Source organism: Myxocyprinus asiaticus, chromosome 40 (genome assembly GCF_019703515.2).
Source record: "Myxocyprinus asiaticus isolate MX2 ecotype Aquarium Trade chromosome 40, UBuf_Myxa_2, whole genome shotgun sequence".
Lineage (NCBI taxonomy): Eukaryota > Metazoa > Chordata > Actinopteri > Cypriniformes > Catostomidae > Myxocyprinus > Myxocyprinus asiaticus.
In genome coordinates this window covers 21200591-21218070 of record NC_059383.1, presented here as the reverse complement: position 1 = coordinate 21218070, position 17480 = coordinate 21200591, and the positions used below count along the sequence as shown (strand labels likewise).

Genomic DNA, 17480 nt, shown 5'->3' with positions numbered 1-17480 from the left:
GTAAATCCACGAATGGCTTACTTATAGTTGTCAATGATCAATAAACTGGGATAGTAGAACATATTTTGACATAAAAAAAATTACATCACCTTTAAGCCCTTTTTTTTTTACTATTAATTCTCCTTCCTTACAAGTAGGTGGCGATATGCACGAAGAATGCGAAATGCCAAAAACAAAAGAAGCATGTGAAAATGAAAGAGATCGATAGTAAAAAAAGACACCCATCATATCACTTCTGAAGACATGGATTTAACCACTATAGTCACATGGATTATTTTTATGCTGACATGCTGCCTTTATGTGCTTTTGGAGCTTCAACATTTTGGTACCCATTCGCTTGCATTGTATGGACAAACAGACATCATATCTCCACTAAATAATTTGAGTTTGTGTTCTACATAAGAAAGAAAGTCATAATAATCTGGGATGGCATGAGGGTGAGTGAATGATGAGATAATTTTCATTTTTGGGTGAACTATCCCTTTAATGCATTTTAGTGGGTTAAGAACACAGGTATGGGTGACATCAGTTGTCCCTCAAGGAACTGGATGATTTCATGCTGAAGTCATTACCTGACGAGCGCTAGGACCCGGATGTGTTGTGATTTCGAGTGGTCTTCTGCACGCACCCCTGTCAAAAGTGTAGTGTTGGCCACACGCGCGCTGCACAGGATGCTGGATGCTGGTGTACATTTCAGTGGGAATCTGCTGAACTGTGTTGCGGAGTACACAAGGAAAATATTCTGTTCGTCATGGAAATCGCCGATTCCACTTGTAAGTCTGAAACTGTATTCGTTTGAAAATGGCATTACAGTTATTATCTTTGAAATACGCTGTAAAACATTTTTAACATTACTACGATAAGTCCACCGCACCTTCTCAGTGATGGAAGGTTAATTTGATGTAATTATATAAGTCATTCGTTATTCAATCCATACTCTTGTAGAGTTGGTGATGCAATAGATAGCCAACTCTTAATGGGTTGTTAACAGAATGTCATCACTGTATCTGTGTCAAACTATTACTGATCTTTAGATTAAAAAAAAAATCATTTATATTTTTCAGACTTTTGTTTCCACCATATTTTACATAATTTTCCTCCTGAAATTATAGTTTATTAAAGGTGTAGATTGTCCAGAATAAAAATTTGAGGGTCTGTAATAGTAAATTCCACTGCTATTTCTCACCTTTTCTATTCACACCAAAAAATATTAACAACTTCTTAGATCAAAAGGCAAGACCTTTATAACCATGCTGGCAAACTTTGTGTGTTTTTGCTGCACTTATCCATGCAGCACCCCTACATGTAAAAATATCTCTCATCCTCTTATCCTGTTCTTCATGTTCTTAACTTTCCATTGAACCCAACTATCAGCTCCTTCATCCTGCTGTCCTGATCTGGTTGAAGGCCAGTTCAGCATGATGTCTATTCATGATCTGAAAGAAGACTTCCTCGCCTCTCATGCAGGAAATCTGCTTGAGAATGTGTTTGACTCTTGAGTTTGTTTGCATGGATGCCAGGAAAAAACAGCCCATTTGCTAGGCTGCTTGTTACTGTTTTTAGTCCTGGGCCGATTTGGAAATGCCCTTTTAAGTGTGTGCTTGTTCCTTGCTAGGAAAGTTGGTGAGTTTAGACATGTAAGTGAAACCTGTACCTTTTATGAATGACATGAAAACCAGTTTGGATGTACAGTATTCATTCTGTGTTCTGTTGCAGGGTCTGTTTTGCAAATGTTGTGTAAGATTATTCAATTTCTTTACAGTAAAGGTTTGTTTTCCTAGTTGCTGTTTAACACATCGGTGTTAACATTTAGTCACATTTCAATCAGACTAAAGCAAGTTATTGACCAATTATTATTTTGGTCCGACTGAAATCAAACTTTTAAAGTACATATAAACGTACTGACTTTGATAACATTTTGGGACCTATTCATCTCTCCCTTCCCTCTTTCATTCAAACTTTGAAGGGTGGGGTGGGGTAAGGGTATGGTGAGAGAATTTGTCCTGATTCCTCTCCACCAGTTCCTTGTGCACATGGCTTATATCTATAAATACCCATGGCCAAAGAGACAAAGGTTTCTCTCTTCTGCAGCTTGTGAGCATGATAGGTCTGCACAGGCCTGACACTGTCCTCACTCCAGCATTCCATGGACTGACTGCATGAGAACGGCAGCCGTCAAGGGCAGCTCTTGTCTACAGAGAAAACACACAGGGTTATTACGATACAGAGTGGCCGGAAGGTCTTTGTGTGTGACCCTGTGGGCCCTTCCACACTCATGTCCTCAAAGAGTGGAAATCAAAGCCTGTCATCACAGTGGTTTACTGTGGATGATCAGTGTATTAACCTCTTAATAAAAGGAGGTCAGATGGTAAAAGGGGACTCGTCCAGGATAGAGCTCAAAAAGCTTTTCTTAATCAACCTTCCTCAATCCTATTGGTCATGCAAAATATGGGCAAATATATGGTAGGGCTGCACGATATATCTAATTTATAGAAATATCGTAAATTTACATATAGTGATGTGCATATTGCAAGGGCTTGCGATAACATAATGATTTTAATAAGTTGAAAACTAATGTTTATGGTGACGCAGAGAATAGACCGGGCGCACGATTGTAACTTGATGTGTGTACATGCAGTGTGCATATGCGCTGAGAGAAGACAAATTTTAGTAAGTTGTATTGTCTTGTTAAACATACAATCTGATGTTCATTCATGTTTCTTTTTTCGTGCTATAAGTTAGAGAGAGAAAGCGTTGTGCCATGCTATGTTTGAATGGGTAACTATTGCAATATGTCACATACAGTATGTCATGCATTTAAGAGTTTCAAAACAACATTTGTGCAAATAATAATGAGACCAGACCCCGGCTTGAAACTCAAACTTAGCTTGTTTATTGGCCGCTGCATTTATATCAGAGGATGGGTTTCAATAAATGGACTGTCCCATCAAGTTCAGCATGGACTGAGATCAGGTATGTTAAACCAACCTCTAATGTCAATGGCAAGCACTTCTGGACAACATTTTCAAAATAAAAGTCCCAAATTGAATGAACTACTTATGAAATAAATACAAACATGAATTACATTTTAAAAATAAAATATTTCACAACATAGAATATTTTAGGATATCATACAATATAGTGAAATCAACTTTATATTCATATTCTTTTTACAAAAAAAACAAAAAATTAAATATGAATTTTAATATCTGCTACATAGCTAATGGCAATACTGTATATATTGTACTCAGTCTGAATACAATTTTGAACAAAAGACAAGTATTTTTGTGATCACTAGGCTATACTGTAATTTTTTTATTCCTTTAAATGTCACTTTATTTGAGGGGTGGGGGTTCCGATGTTCCACGCACACCGATGACGTCATCATAGGATTATTGTATTCAGTATCGCATTATCCAACAACACATCACATATCGCATTTTTCCTTCATATCGTGCAGTGCTAATATATGGGTAGGAGCTGTAATTACACTTGAAAGATAAAAATTTCAATGATTTATGGACAGATTTGGAGGATGGCGTGCATGTTTTAGCAGAGACTTAAACAATGTGCAAAAGGAAGATGCTTTCTGATTAGTGAATTGCGATGAGTTGATACCATAGGCTGGGAATTAAAAAACAAAAAGTGAGATTCTCAAAAGAAACCTGGACTTGATAAAGTATGATTGAATTATCAGTTTGGTGGGATATATTTGCAACTTCCTGGCCAATCTTCTACTTGTCAGAAGCTCATATTTAAACAGTAAATTAATCCTCTGGGCCAGGTTGCATAAAACTTTTTTAGACTAGTCTTAATAGTTAGTCGTCTAAAATTTTGGTCTTTACTTTTTCAGCCAGTTGCATAAAAACATAGATCGGTCTAATTTAAGACCAAAATGTAAGATGGCAGACCCCCAGGCTAACTTTTGTTTACATTCTATGTTGCCATGGAGAATAACTGTCAGCTGAGCCAGTGGGGGCTTCAGTTGAGCCTTTGTAGAAGACTTTGGGCGAATTCCAAACGGTGTTTTTGCGCCCTTAAAGGGCACTGTGGGAAGGGGACACCACACGAAGGGGTGTTTCAAACGAAATTGGGCAACCCAAACCCTCTACGGAGGGCCCTCCACAAGGCCGTTAGCGAAAGGTACATGCGATGATCACTTTGAGGAAGTAATTTGACCGTTTATGATCACATGACCCTGGGTGGCGTGTTCTCTGGATATATTTTAAAGCAAGGTTGTCAATTAGAACAAATTACATGTTCAAACGCTCGGACAAGTGCTATAGCCCTATTATAACAGATACTTCTCCTCCTCTGCAGTTTACATTCGTCCTCATACATAAGATACTAGACAGCCATAAGCAGAGAGATACTCCAAAAATAGGGTCCATTTTTTCCTGTAGGCTAATCTAAACCCTGTGGTTTATTATTATTTATTTATTATTAAGACCTCTCGTGCACCAATTAACTTTTGGTGGGAAACGTTCATTCATGTATTTTATATGCATTTATGTACAGATATATAACTATTATTATTATTATTATTATTATTATTATTATTATTAAAACAGCAACAGTAAGCAATTTTAAATAAGACACAAATGGCAATGTTTTGAAGAAAAAAAAATATTACAAAAAGTATATTTATTTGCAACAGCAAATTAACAGCAATAAATAAGAGATTCCTGTTGTTAGAACAGCTGCGCTGCGTCGTCATGGTAACGTTTCAGGCGAAGATAAAGTGGAAGTGACGTATATCTTTCATTACTCCCTTCATCAAGGGAATTCCAAACGGCCATACATGAGATGTGAGTGCCCTGCTCCCTTCAGAGTTCTCACTTCAGGGGCTCAGCCCTTCGGACGGAGTAGGGCATAGGGATGCTCACTTCCCTTTGACTTCAACAATGATAACAAAATTTCTTGTGTTTTTTTATTATTTGGGTTAAAATCACTACATTTGTTCATTACAATCAATTTTGAAGCATTGTATTCCTCTAATAAGCTAATATTTTCAGCAAATAAAAACTGTATTGCGCGTCCACCGTCTGCCATTTTTTTAAAGCTGTTCGGTGTCTTACTACAATGCAATGCCAATTATTCTGTCTTACTAAAGACAGCTGTGAGCTTGTTTTATACAACATGCTTTCTATGGCGTCTTTAGCTAGTCAGACTAATTGTTAGATGAAGTCTTTAGTTAATGGCTGTTTATGCAACCGGTCCAGTGAAAAATTAAGTGATGGTGATAATGATGTTATTTTAGATCTCTCTAAAGAGAGATCATCTGAATTGGCTTATTCAGTACAATTAGATGGCATAATTGCATTCTTAGTAATGATATTTGCCTCGTATGGGGGATTGCATGAACTGAATGTATCTTCAAAAATCACTGAAAAAAGCATCAAAATATATGTTTGCTAACTTACTTTTCATCCAAATTAACTAAACACTAAATTGCAGGGGCAGATCTCCAGTGGCAATCCAGTGTTAAGTAAGTTGTTAAGGAGAACATAGTGACTGACTGAGCAGGATTGTGATCTTAGTTACCCTCCAGTTCTTGGGTCACCATTACACGCATTTAAGTCTGCAACACATAGGTTACCAGGACAGATCCTTAAACATTATCCTGCCATTGCCAAACTATGGCTATTTACTCTCTATAGAAAAACCTAGACAACAGTTAGGGCAGACGGATAATTTTGGTGTCTTGCGGTCAAGATTGTTTCTTGAGAAGAATGTGCAAATGCGACTCTCATGACGGTGTGCCTGAAGTCTTATGACTGCAGTGTAGAAACAGTGAAGATAAGCAAAAATATTTCGATGAGGTCCTTTGTTCTTTCTCTTTAAATATCATCTGTTTATGGAATTCATGTTCATGGTTAAAGTTGAAGTCTGTCATTCTACTGTTCAATCATGTCCTGTTGAATTGCAGCATGTTTTTGAAAAATAAATATCAGAGCCTAAAATGATAGAAAGCACCAAGCACAGAGTCTGTTTTATGTGAGTGAACATGTGAGTGCAATTGCCAATAAGCAAAATTGTCAATCCGTGTGGTTTTGCAGAATCTTAATTGTTAGTATTATCCTCCATCCAGGAAACACCTCTTATAGTGCAAAGGAATTTTTTTGGACTTTAAATATCTAAAAATGTCAGTGGCTGCACAGTGCATGAAATTAAAATGTTATAGGACCTATACTGCAAACCCTGATATTGTCATTAATAAAACCAGTTTACAAATGTAAATTTCATATCTTGGAATCATAACTCAAAATATCCACTTTCCTCAAACTTCTTTTGCTTCAAAATCCATATAATTAAGATTTTAAGTGTAAATACTTTAACTTATGGTATTTATGGGGACATACTGTATAATTGGTTTTAGCTATTTTGAATATTGTTGTTGTTTTCTTGGATTTGGTAGTCATGTTTGGTGTGTAGTCACCATTAGGGGGATTAGCATTCTCTTGAACTTGGCCCCTGTTGAATTCAAGCCATTACAAATATTTTACAAAAGTGCAGTTTTATGTACACTTAGAGCTGATGGGGAGAATCAAGTGTTTTCAATAACTGACCCAGAGTCATAACTTCCCCTCTGTACCACATGCTATAAATAATTTTCTAAAAATATTTTAGTGCTAATTAAGTTTAAATTAAAATAAGTGAAAGTAATGATATTTCACCTTAAATCGTAGTTACATCTGCTTGCAAGTAGTTAACTTTAATAAAAAGGGTAAAGAGCACACTCTTTAAGAAGACCAAATTAGTTGAACTTGATTACATAAGTTTAGAGAGACTCCATAAATTCAACATAATAGTGTTGACATTGTAAAAATGTGTATATATTGTAAAATATCAATAATCTTCAGCATGCCATCAGTGATTGTTGACTCACAGTCCGTATGTTAATCTATAAGGCAACCACAATGTATTGCAACTTGTTTCTTGTGTTATGCAGGAGGATTTTTTCCCATGGATGGTCATTAACATGTTCAAGCCATCAATAACCATGTTGTCATCCTCAAAGACTTCATCCCCTCCCTTTCAATTATGTGGCCTGTTGTTCCTCTGTAATTGACCCCACCCAGCAAGCTGTCATCCACTAAAATAGTGAGCATTGAATTATAGATATATCGCCCATATACCATGTGTCCTCCATGTGACCTTGACTGGTGTTCATAAAAGCCCTCTGTATGTGTCGGCTCTGCTGTGTCATCTACAGTTTATGGCACGTGATTTCTGCCCACCCTGAATCAGACAGCTGATAAACTTTTTTAGGGATAGTGTGGTATTCTGCATATGATATCTCATGAGAGATGCTAACATGGTCTGTGGGTAAGACCACTAAACAGGCACAGCTGGTGCCTGCTGTAGATACAGTGTGTGTGTGCTATGATTTATGCAGTTTTCCAATGGAACTGGTCCAGGTGGGAGGGAACTGAAAGAGAGTGCTCTGGTTAGTGAAGACCTGTATGTCATTTTTTTGGGGAGGGGGGTGCGGTGGAGTAGAGGAATAGGAAACAGAAGGTTTGGGATGATAGAAATTGCTGTCGTCAGCCCAGACAGGAAACTACAGCTGCAGGACTTATCCCTTTACCCACAATGCCCTTGCCTCAAGACCGCACAGCTGCTTTCCCTAGAATTTATTTTGCAAGTGTTTAAATGTGTGATGAGCTATAATGTATTTGGGTGAATAAACCTTTGCGCTGCATTTGTGAATGCTACATACTGCATTGTCCTGTTTTTCTCAAAAGTGATGTCATTGTGTAATTTTGGACCTCACAATGGCACATTGTCTGGGGTTTTCTATGCAGACCCACTGAATGAATGTTCAGTTGGAATGGCATGTTGTTTAAAACTTTGCCTATTCTATACAAAGAATGTACTTTTGGATTTGTTAGAATGCACTGTTTTAAATGGCTACATCCCAGTACAAACTAGGAACACTTCTTCACTAAATAAACCATGTTTATGTCATGTAAATGTCAGACTCATCAAATATACAAAGGACTACATGGTTCCCATGGTCATGGAAAACATGTGAATATCAGAGAATTAAAAAATGGTGTTTCCAGGCCTGGGAATGAATACAATTTGTGAGAGAATCATTCCTTTGAGTTGGTTCTTGTCAATGAATCAGTCAAAACAGTCTGAAATATTCATTGGTAAATCATTTTGAACATGAAGGATTTTTTAAAATCCTGATACAATAGTCACAAATGGCTCGAAAAGTAATTTAAATTCATTGGTTGAAAGGTGTGGGGGACCTGCACACACACACATTTTTTATTTTTTGGTTAGGTAACCTAGAATGTGCTTCATGTGGTAACATTTAAATCAAAGTAAACAATAAAAGTAATTTTTTTAAATAGATCTTTGAGTATAAGATTTGCAGGTTACCATTTTTTCAGTGTAGCGCTAATAAAAGTGTTGATGATAGATGTCTTTAGTTTCATTGATAAGTTTAAATACAATGTGTCTTTGATCAGGGAGAGTCAGCAGAGATGCATTAAAAGACCCACTGAATCAGTCAGATAAGTTCAACAACCTCACATTCCCACTTATTACACACACAGAACAAATGTTAACCTAAAAAATGTGCTTCATGTGGTAACATTCCAGACTGATCTCACTGTGAAATCGGAAACAATAGGTTGACTTTTATTTTGCTAAAATCGGTCAGTGCTTAACGAAATGTGAAACACTGCCCCCTGAGGCCAAAGCATTAAGTGTTGTTGGGTGTATGGGCATGTGTGAGGTCTATTTCCCGATTGTAATATCCATGGAGGGGCGTCAAAATTTAGTTGTGAAGTGAGTTGTTTTCAGCTGTTCAGGCTATAAAACAGTAAAGAGGAATGCATATTTTATAAACTGTACCCCCCAACTCAAACCCCAAACCTAAACCTAACCATCAGTGGAGTAAAAATTTAATGTTAGGGGGAAAAATGCAAACTCCGAATCACGCTTGTCGTTGATTATGCGAACGCGATTACTTCCTGGTTTCAACATGGTATCCGATCATGGGCCTCCCACGCTGCTGATGCAGCGCGCTTCCGGTTGCACCACTGGGGAGGGCGAGCATGCTGGAGTCAATGCAAACATGTCTGATAGGAGATGGCACTTGTCTGTGAGTCTGCTTAATGTGGCAGATCATAGGGTACCTGAAATGCAGTCTTCCCGTGTGATCATGTTGGTAAATTAACCGGTTTGATTTAAGTCATCATCGAATCAACCTAAAAACATTAGATTACATTAACAAAACTAATTTTAAGGGTTAGATCAGGAAGAAAAAGCACCTTATGGTAACAATTGCAGATGACCTCTTTTTACACAGAATAGTAGGAATGCACCACAGCAGAAACAGGCTAGTCTTTGGAATAGTTGTAATTGAGCTGATTGTACTTAGTTCCACAAACTTGACCCAGTTTCCAGAGAAGAACATGGTTGGCTGAAGACTGTGGATATGGGCAAAAAGGGTGTGGGAACTTAAGTTGCTCGGAAACGGGACAGGTCACTCCCTCGTCTGTGTCAGTAAGTGCACATCCAGACAATGGCCCTCTGGAGAGCTGTGGCCCAGGAGTTGTGATTGCGCCGCTCTAAATACAATAACAGAGTCATCCTACTCTCTGCTCTCTGAGTTTCCGCCTCCTACTTTTCTTCCGCCCCTCTCTTTTTCTTTTTTCCCCTTACAGACACACACACATTCATATTTCCTGCTCTCAGGGTGAGAGGAAAACTCTTATGAGGAGTTTAATAGCAATTATGCAGTCCTTCCAAATATATAGATGAGATAGAGAACCATAACTGTTTGGAATTCTGTTTGGATTTTTTCTGCCATTCACCAAGCAAAGTCATATTTTACTGAACAAATCTAAGAATTGCTTATTATGTTGTTGTAATAATGTTGTAATAATAATGATATGTGTAAAGACACTGTAAATATATTTATTATATATTTTGTTCTTTTAATGTATGAATGCCATTGCATTAGATAACAAAATATCAAACCAATTGCCATCTGCAAACAAATGATTATAGAGCTTTTCTTCAAATCAACTTTAATTTTCTTAGCCATTTTTGCAACAACTTTTAAGCGACTGGTGTCAAGGAGATCTTTAGTAGACGTATGAAGTCAGTTCCCCTCAAGTTCACACAGGTGTAGCAGAGAAACTAGGTGTAGTTCAAGTCATAATTTTAAACACTTTCTGAAGTTTTAACATTTCAGACCTAATAAACTTCTTTTTGTAAGATGTTTGCATGAAATGTCTGCTAATGTGATCTTCCTTTAAAATAAATTCCACATGGTTTGATATTTTATTTTGTAATGTAATGCAATGACATTCAGATATTTTTAATCGTGACTTTAGTGTCTAAATATTTTTGGGGGGCTGTTACACAAAAAAACACCATCATATTTTTTGTGTGTATAGTACCAGATAAGGACATCAGAAACATACTTTAGAAACAGGTTGTTACAAAAACGATTCAACCATCTTTAATTGTAATTTTGTGTTTTTCTTCTTAACTATAGACTGTAGTATGTAAAAGAAAGAGTGAGTGAGTGGTGAGTGAGAGAGTTAGAGTAAGCACAGTACGTCCCCTCATATCCTAGCAGTGAGGAGGGACTACTCAGTAGATAATAACTACTAAAAGCTCACAAAAAACACAGTGTCTTTTTATCACACCTCAGTCGAACAGAGCTCAGGTGTTTTCCTTAAAATGGTGGGGTTCTCGTCTACTTCAGCTGTCGAGAACGGTGAGCACTTTTTCAGGGGCTTACTTTTATCTCTGTCTTTTGCAGCTCTGCATTTTCTATGTGTTGACAGAGCTGAACAGGCATTTTCATTATCTGCATTGTAGCAGCAAGTTTTATGTGGCTTGCTGTAAATTATATGGTTCCTCATCTGTTGACAGACAAGGCAAGGTATGAAGTTTGAGAGTGAAGTATAATTTAATTGATAGAGCTGTGAACTGATGTTACATTTTTGAAAAATATCTCAACAGAATAAAGTGCATCTTACTGCCATCAAGTCTTTTATTTATTTTATTTGGTTTCAGTAATACAGTATGTTTTATCATATGTTTATTTTAGAATGAGCAATTTTAGAAAGTTTTATTTATTTAAAGCTGAATATGATGAAATCTTGAAAAACTTGAAACTATGAAAACTGATTAAATTATTATAAATCTTGCAAGCTTATGTAAAATAGGAGCAATAGAATGACTGCTAATTAATGGATGGTGTAATGTTCTGTCTTAATTCAGCTTTATATATGAACAGATATAGATCTGTTTGTGTAATGCTTACACCTTTGGCCTCATTCCAATGTTTCCCTTACATTATCTTAAACAGGTTTGTTTTTGAAAGTAATTTTTTTAAATGACTCACTGAAGAGCAAATCTTTACAGCGCTCTAATTAAATATTCTGCATGCTTACTATCTTTCTCAGTGTTTCATTGGCCTTCATATCCCTCGCTCTTCTGTAAAAAACACTATGCTGATATTGAAGCACAGATGAATTATTTTGTTAATTATTTGTCAATTACAGGTTACCACTTTTTTCCAATGTAATTTCTTGTAATTATTTATATGAGCATGTACTATGTGTAATATTTTACCTGTGTAGTCCTTACTTTTGCATGCCAAGGGATATTAAATGAACAGGATAATTATCAAAATAGAAGTGCTCTCAAGAATCCCAAAATCCCCATCCCATTTAAGATTTCCCTCTTTGCATAGCAGTTTGCAACCACTCTTCAAAGCAGTGTTTGTTTTCATAGTGGTAAGGGTCTAGAAAAAAACATCATGAGCTAAGCAGCAGCTTTTTTTGATCTGGTCCAGAGAGATAATACACTGTCAGAGCAGGAGCAAAAGAGAGGTCACATATTGCAGTAATTACTTTGGAACAAAAATAATGATTCATGCATCAGCAAAGTGCATGTGCATAAATGAATGGCAGGTAGCCTTGAGACTTCTATCTGAAGAGCTTTTTCTTCCCCATCCCTCTCTCTAGAGTCGAGTCTGGGTGGGGTGTGAAGTGCTTACATGTGCTTACATATGAAAGACAGTGGCGATTTCTCAGGGCCAGTAAAGCCTTCTCTGCTGGTGTAACATGCCTGAAAATAAATATTTTTTCATCCTTTCATTCTCATTCACCTTTTTGCATATGTATTTACAATCGCTTTCCACTCCTAATTCATCTACAAATGAATAGCAAAAAAAACGAAAGGTTTATCCAATCAGAATTAATCCCTCGACGCTTATAAGCAAAGTGTGTCGGCTGTTTCACAAATCGCATGTTCCTTAGCCAAAGCACCGTGCGAGTTCCTGAGCTCCATCCTGCCAGGCCTTCAGAATTTCTGAAGAATCCCTCTACAGTGCAAATGAATAGGCATCTAAAGTCAGATTGTCAGATTCATCAGCCAATCAGATTGATTTATTTGTTCTTGGTGGGTGTGATCTTTAGGATATGTCCCAGTCGAGGCCTTCTAGCTGGCCTTGAGTGATGCAATCACGCTTTAAGTGATTAATGTAATTTGAAAGCGAAGAGCGTGAGATCTTACTGATGAGTCGGCTGTCATCACTGCTGTTATTGCCATTGAGAAAGAGATCCTTATGGATTTAAAAACCTGAGATGTTCTGCATGATCGTGCAATTGATTAATTAAACAGGAAAGGAGGACTGATTTTCACTTCAAGCAAATTGGTAAGTGCTTTTTGCATTGTTATAGCAACATCAGGAGTTTTCTAATTTATTAGGCTGCTTGATCATTCAGTGTCTGATCAAGTTTTGAAAAGGCCTAGACTTAAAATGCATAGGCCGCTACTGATGAAAGAGTTATTCACCATGACCTTAACAGGAAAGAAGTGTGAAACTCTGGTCTTCTTACTCTGTTTTGAGAAAGAGATTTACCTCTGGAGATTTTCAGAAGGCAAGCATATACATATGCTGTAGATCCATTTGGTTTGAGTGAGTCTACAGGTATTGTCCGTTATAAATGTGAACAGTGCAATCAAGTCACAAATTGTGTGTGTCACAGTTTTACTGAAATTGCTTCAGGTGGCTTGATAGAACTGGCTCTGCCAGAATGTGGCTGACAAGACAAGACAGGAAAATGAGTGGATGTCATGAGGAAAGAAATTGAAATTGACTGTCAACAAGTTGTGCACCAGTGCTCCTAATTTGAATGTAAACTATATAAAGGTGATGAACATAAAGGGTCCATCTAGAGCTCAAGTAGTAGTTTATAAGTATTCTTAATCAATCTAATCAACTGTAATAGGGAAGACTGGGGCTAGTTGTCACAAAGGCTATACATATTTTCTCTAGCAGTGTTTTAAAATGTTGGTTTCAAACCATGCCTAGTTTAATACATTACATTTATTATATTTTATACATATAATACAGAAATATTTTTATAAATTCAATAAAATTGAATGAAAACAGAAAATAGTTTTTTATCCTCCAATCTAAATGTCCATAATCATCACATTTTTGTAATAGCTGTTGGGTAAAGTAAACACAATAAACCACACCCACATGCATTCAGGCAATGGTCAACTTTATAGGTAGATTTTAATCAAAATGTTGAACTGTGTTTGTACATGTTAGGTCAGGGCAAGTTGTCACATTTTTAGTGGGGCAAGTTGTCACATGTGTTTGTTGGAAATGTATATGATATATTAATTACAATATATCTTGTTTACAACAAGTTTGTATTTGTTAAAATTAGATAGTGCATTAGGTAGCATGAACTAAGAATGACAAATATAATTTACAACATTTATTAACCTCGCTTAATATTAATTTATACATTTGAAATTGTTCATTATTAGTTCATGTTAGTTTATATTGCATTAACTAATGTTATTGTATACAGCTTTCAATGTCGAAATGTACTACTAGTATATATATCGAAACCAAGATTAACCAAGGTTATTAAGTGCTGAAAAAATATTGTTCAGCTGTCAGTTTATGTTAACTAATGTGGTTAATCTTAATGGTTAGTTTTTTTTTTTTTTTTGGTTGGTACTCAAACACAATACAGAATAAAGCAAAATATACATGCACAGAGTCAACCATTATCCCCCTCTGATCATTCACTACTGACCACATAATATTTATAAAACGTCTAATATTATCAGAAGAACTACAACCACTAATAAACCCCACTTGATCTAAACTCTAAATGTCCCTTTTTCAGGACACTGTATTTTAAAGATAATTTTGTAAAAATCCAAATAACTTTACAGATCTTTATTTTAAAGGGTTTAAACAATGTTTTCCATGCTTGTTCAATGAACAATAAACAATTAATGAACATGCACCTGTGGAACGGTCGTTAAGACACTAGCAGCTTACAGACGGTAGGCAATTAAAGTCACAGTTATAAAAACTTAGGACACTAAAGAGACCTTTCTACTGACTCTGAAAAACATCAAAAAAAGATGCCCAGGGTACCTGCTCATCTGCGTGAACGTGCCTTAGGCATGCTGCATGGAGGCATGAGGGCTGCAGATGTGGCCAAGGCAATAAATTGCAATGTCCGTACTGTGAGAAGCCTATGAGGGAGACAGGAAGGACAGCTGATTGTCCTCGACAATTGTCCAGGTACAGGATGGCAACAACAACTGCCTGAGTTACACCAGGAACGCACAATCCCTCCATCAGTGCTCAGAGTGTCCGCAATAGGCTGAGAGAGGCTGGACTGAGGGCTTGTAGGCCTGTTGTAAGGCAGGTTCTTACCAGACATCACTCCCAACAACGTTGCTTATGAGCACAAACCCACCTTTGCTGGACCAGACAGGACTGGTAAAAAGTGCTCTTCACTGATGAGTCGTGGTTTTGTCTCACCAGGGGTGATGGTTGGACTTGCGTTTATCATCGAAGGAATGAGTGTAACACCGAGGTCTGTACTCTCAAGCGGGATCGATTTGGAGGTTCCATCATGGTCTGGGGCGGTGTGTCACAGCATCATCGGCTTGAGCTTGTTGTCACTGCAGGCAATCTCAATGCTGTGCATTACAGGGAAGACATCCTCCTCCCTCATGTGGACCCTTCATGCAGGCTCATCCTGACATGACCCTCCATCATGACAATACCACCAGCCATACTGCTCGTTCTGTGTGTTATTTCCTGCAAGAGAGGAATGTCAGTGTTCTGCCATGGCCAGCGAAGAGCCCGGATCTCAATCCCATTGAGCATGTCTGAGACTTGTTGGATCGGAGGGTGAGGGCTAGGGCCATTCCCCCCAGAAATGTCCGGGAACTTGCAAGTGCCTTGGTGGAAGAGAGAGGTAACATCTCACAGCAAGAACTGGTAAATCTGGTGCAGTCCATGAGGAGGAGATGCACTGCAGTACTTAGTGCAGCTGGTGGCCACACCAGATACTGACTGTTACTTTTGATTTTTACTCCTCCCCCCCTTTGTTCAGGGACACATTATTCCATTTCTGTTAGTCACATGTCTGTGAAACTTGTACAGTTTATGTCTTAGTTGAATCTTTTTATGTGTCATACAGATATTTACACATGTTAAGTTTGCTGAAAATAAAAGCAGTTGAAAGTGAGAGGACGTTTCTTTTTTTGCTGAGTTTATATATGTATATGAAATTTAATTACTCTTAATTAATCGATTAACCAGAATTTTAGACAATATTTTTACATCTAACTGGATCAGGGAAATTGGACGAAAACTTTTTCATTCATTTTGGGTCTTTATCTTTTTTAAGAATGAGACTGATCAGGGCTTGCGCCATGGTTGGCGGTAGTTCATCTTTCTTTAATGACTTTAAGGGTCATTAAACTTCTAATATAAGTGGAGCCAGTTCTGTGACATAAAATCTAAAAAATTGAACCAGCACTGCAAAACATATGCCCACACCATGCTCTACCAAGATTTTTCAGCTTCCTATGAAGAAAGGTGCATTTCTTTAAGGAACACTATATCAAAATTTTTATGACACCATTGCAACAAGATTACTTCAGTCCAGTGGGGGCTTTTTCCCTCTGTTTTTTTTTTTTTACATAAACCGTACTATTGAACTGCACATACAAATTTTCAATGAAATAGGTCCCAGTAAACAACAACATCGAACCCATAAAATGAACAGATAAACTCAACATAAGTCATAAAAGGGAGAGAGAAAAAATAATAATTAAAAAAAGTAAAGCGAGAGAGAGAGAGAGACACAGTGGGCAACCAACCGAATAACAAACATTCTCAGACCGCATCAGCAAATGTACGATGTATAGTGTATATTGTTGATTCAGTGAGGGCATATTTACCCACTCACTCCATTGATTTAATGAAGGCCATAGCTTGTCGGGGACATGTGAAAGTCTTACATCCATCCTTGGCATCAATTCTCAGCTTAGCCGGGTAAAGCAAAGTGAATCTCATATCCTACGCGTGAAATAACTTCTTACACTCTTTGAATCTCACCCGTTTTGCTTGTGTAGCACTGGCAAAGTCCGGAATAACCATAATGTTGTAATCCTCCCAGCACAACTTGCCTTTAATACTTGCCGCACATAAAACAAAGCCTCTGTCTGCCGACTGCAAGAATCTTGCCAGAATGAAACGGGGCCTGTCACCCACTTTGGGAGGCTGACCAAGAGCTCTGTGCATGCGCTGTATTTCCAGATGATGGCCTGCTGTGTCAAACAAATTTGGAATGAGCCTGTCCAGAAACTTGATCATATCTTGACCTTCCTTTCCCTCAGGGATTCCAACGAAACAAACATTATTACGTCGGCTTCGATTTTTCCATTTCCTCTAATTTTTCCCACACCTGATCCAAATCAGTTTTGGTGGCCAGCGGGTTAGTCTGCAGCTTTTTTCCAGTTGCTTCCAGAGACTTGATTCGCTTTTCAGCCTCGTCCATTCTTGTGATCAGGGTGGAAAGTTTCGCCTCCACATATTTCTGCAAGGCCCTCCATGTCGGTCGAGATTTTCATTAGCGCTGCATAAATGTTCGCAATATCTTGATCTACAACATGAGGCGTGCTGTCATTCCCAACTGGACCCCTGCCAACTTGCTCTTGAGAGACATAAGACGTGTGCGACAGTAAATGCTTTTTAATGTCCCCACAGGCCAGACGATTTCGAATTCTTCGTCATTCTACACTCCCAGCTCAGTTTAACAATCAAAACTAAATCAGTTCAAATCAAGTCAAATTGATTGAAAGGATAAAGTGAAGTGGAGCTCGCCACTAGGCTGCTTCCACTCGCATAGCGTCATGTGACTCACAATCTTAACTAATGTTAACCAATAAGGCCTTATTGTAAAGTGTTACTGTTTTCTTTTTCATATTTGTTTTGCTGTTCAAATTTGCTGAAATGCTTATAATACGCTGTTTGATTTGAAAGGTTCTATTGTGACAACTTACCACATATAGTGTGACAAAATGCCCTGCAATGTGGCAAAAACATTAAGGTATTTGCCTGTACAGAAACTGATAGTTTGACAAAAACAACTAAGCCT

The 17480-nt window shown here is 37.5% G+C and overlaps 1 protein-coding gene across 2 annotated transcripts in view; it reads left to right on the top strand.

Moving 5' to 3' along the window:
* Positions 1 to 647: 647 nt before the first annotated feature.
* The window catches only part of LOC127431158 (actin filament-associated protein 1-like 1), a 29299-nt gene continuing 12466 nt past the window's right edge, over positions 648 to 17480 (top strand). The window contains exon 1 of one of the 2 annotated variants that reach the window (XM_051681447.1): positions 648 to 773. In XM_051681447.1, coding sequence (XP_051537407.1) covers positions 752 to 773 — 22 coding nt within the window. In that variant the 5' untranslated portion in view covers positions 648 to 751. Of the gene's footprint in view, positions 774 to 10616; positions 10751 to 17480 lie in introns of those variants that run through there. The other variant, XM_051681446.1, reaches the window with a different exon arrangement.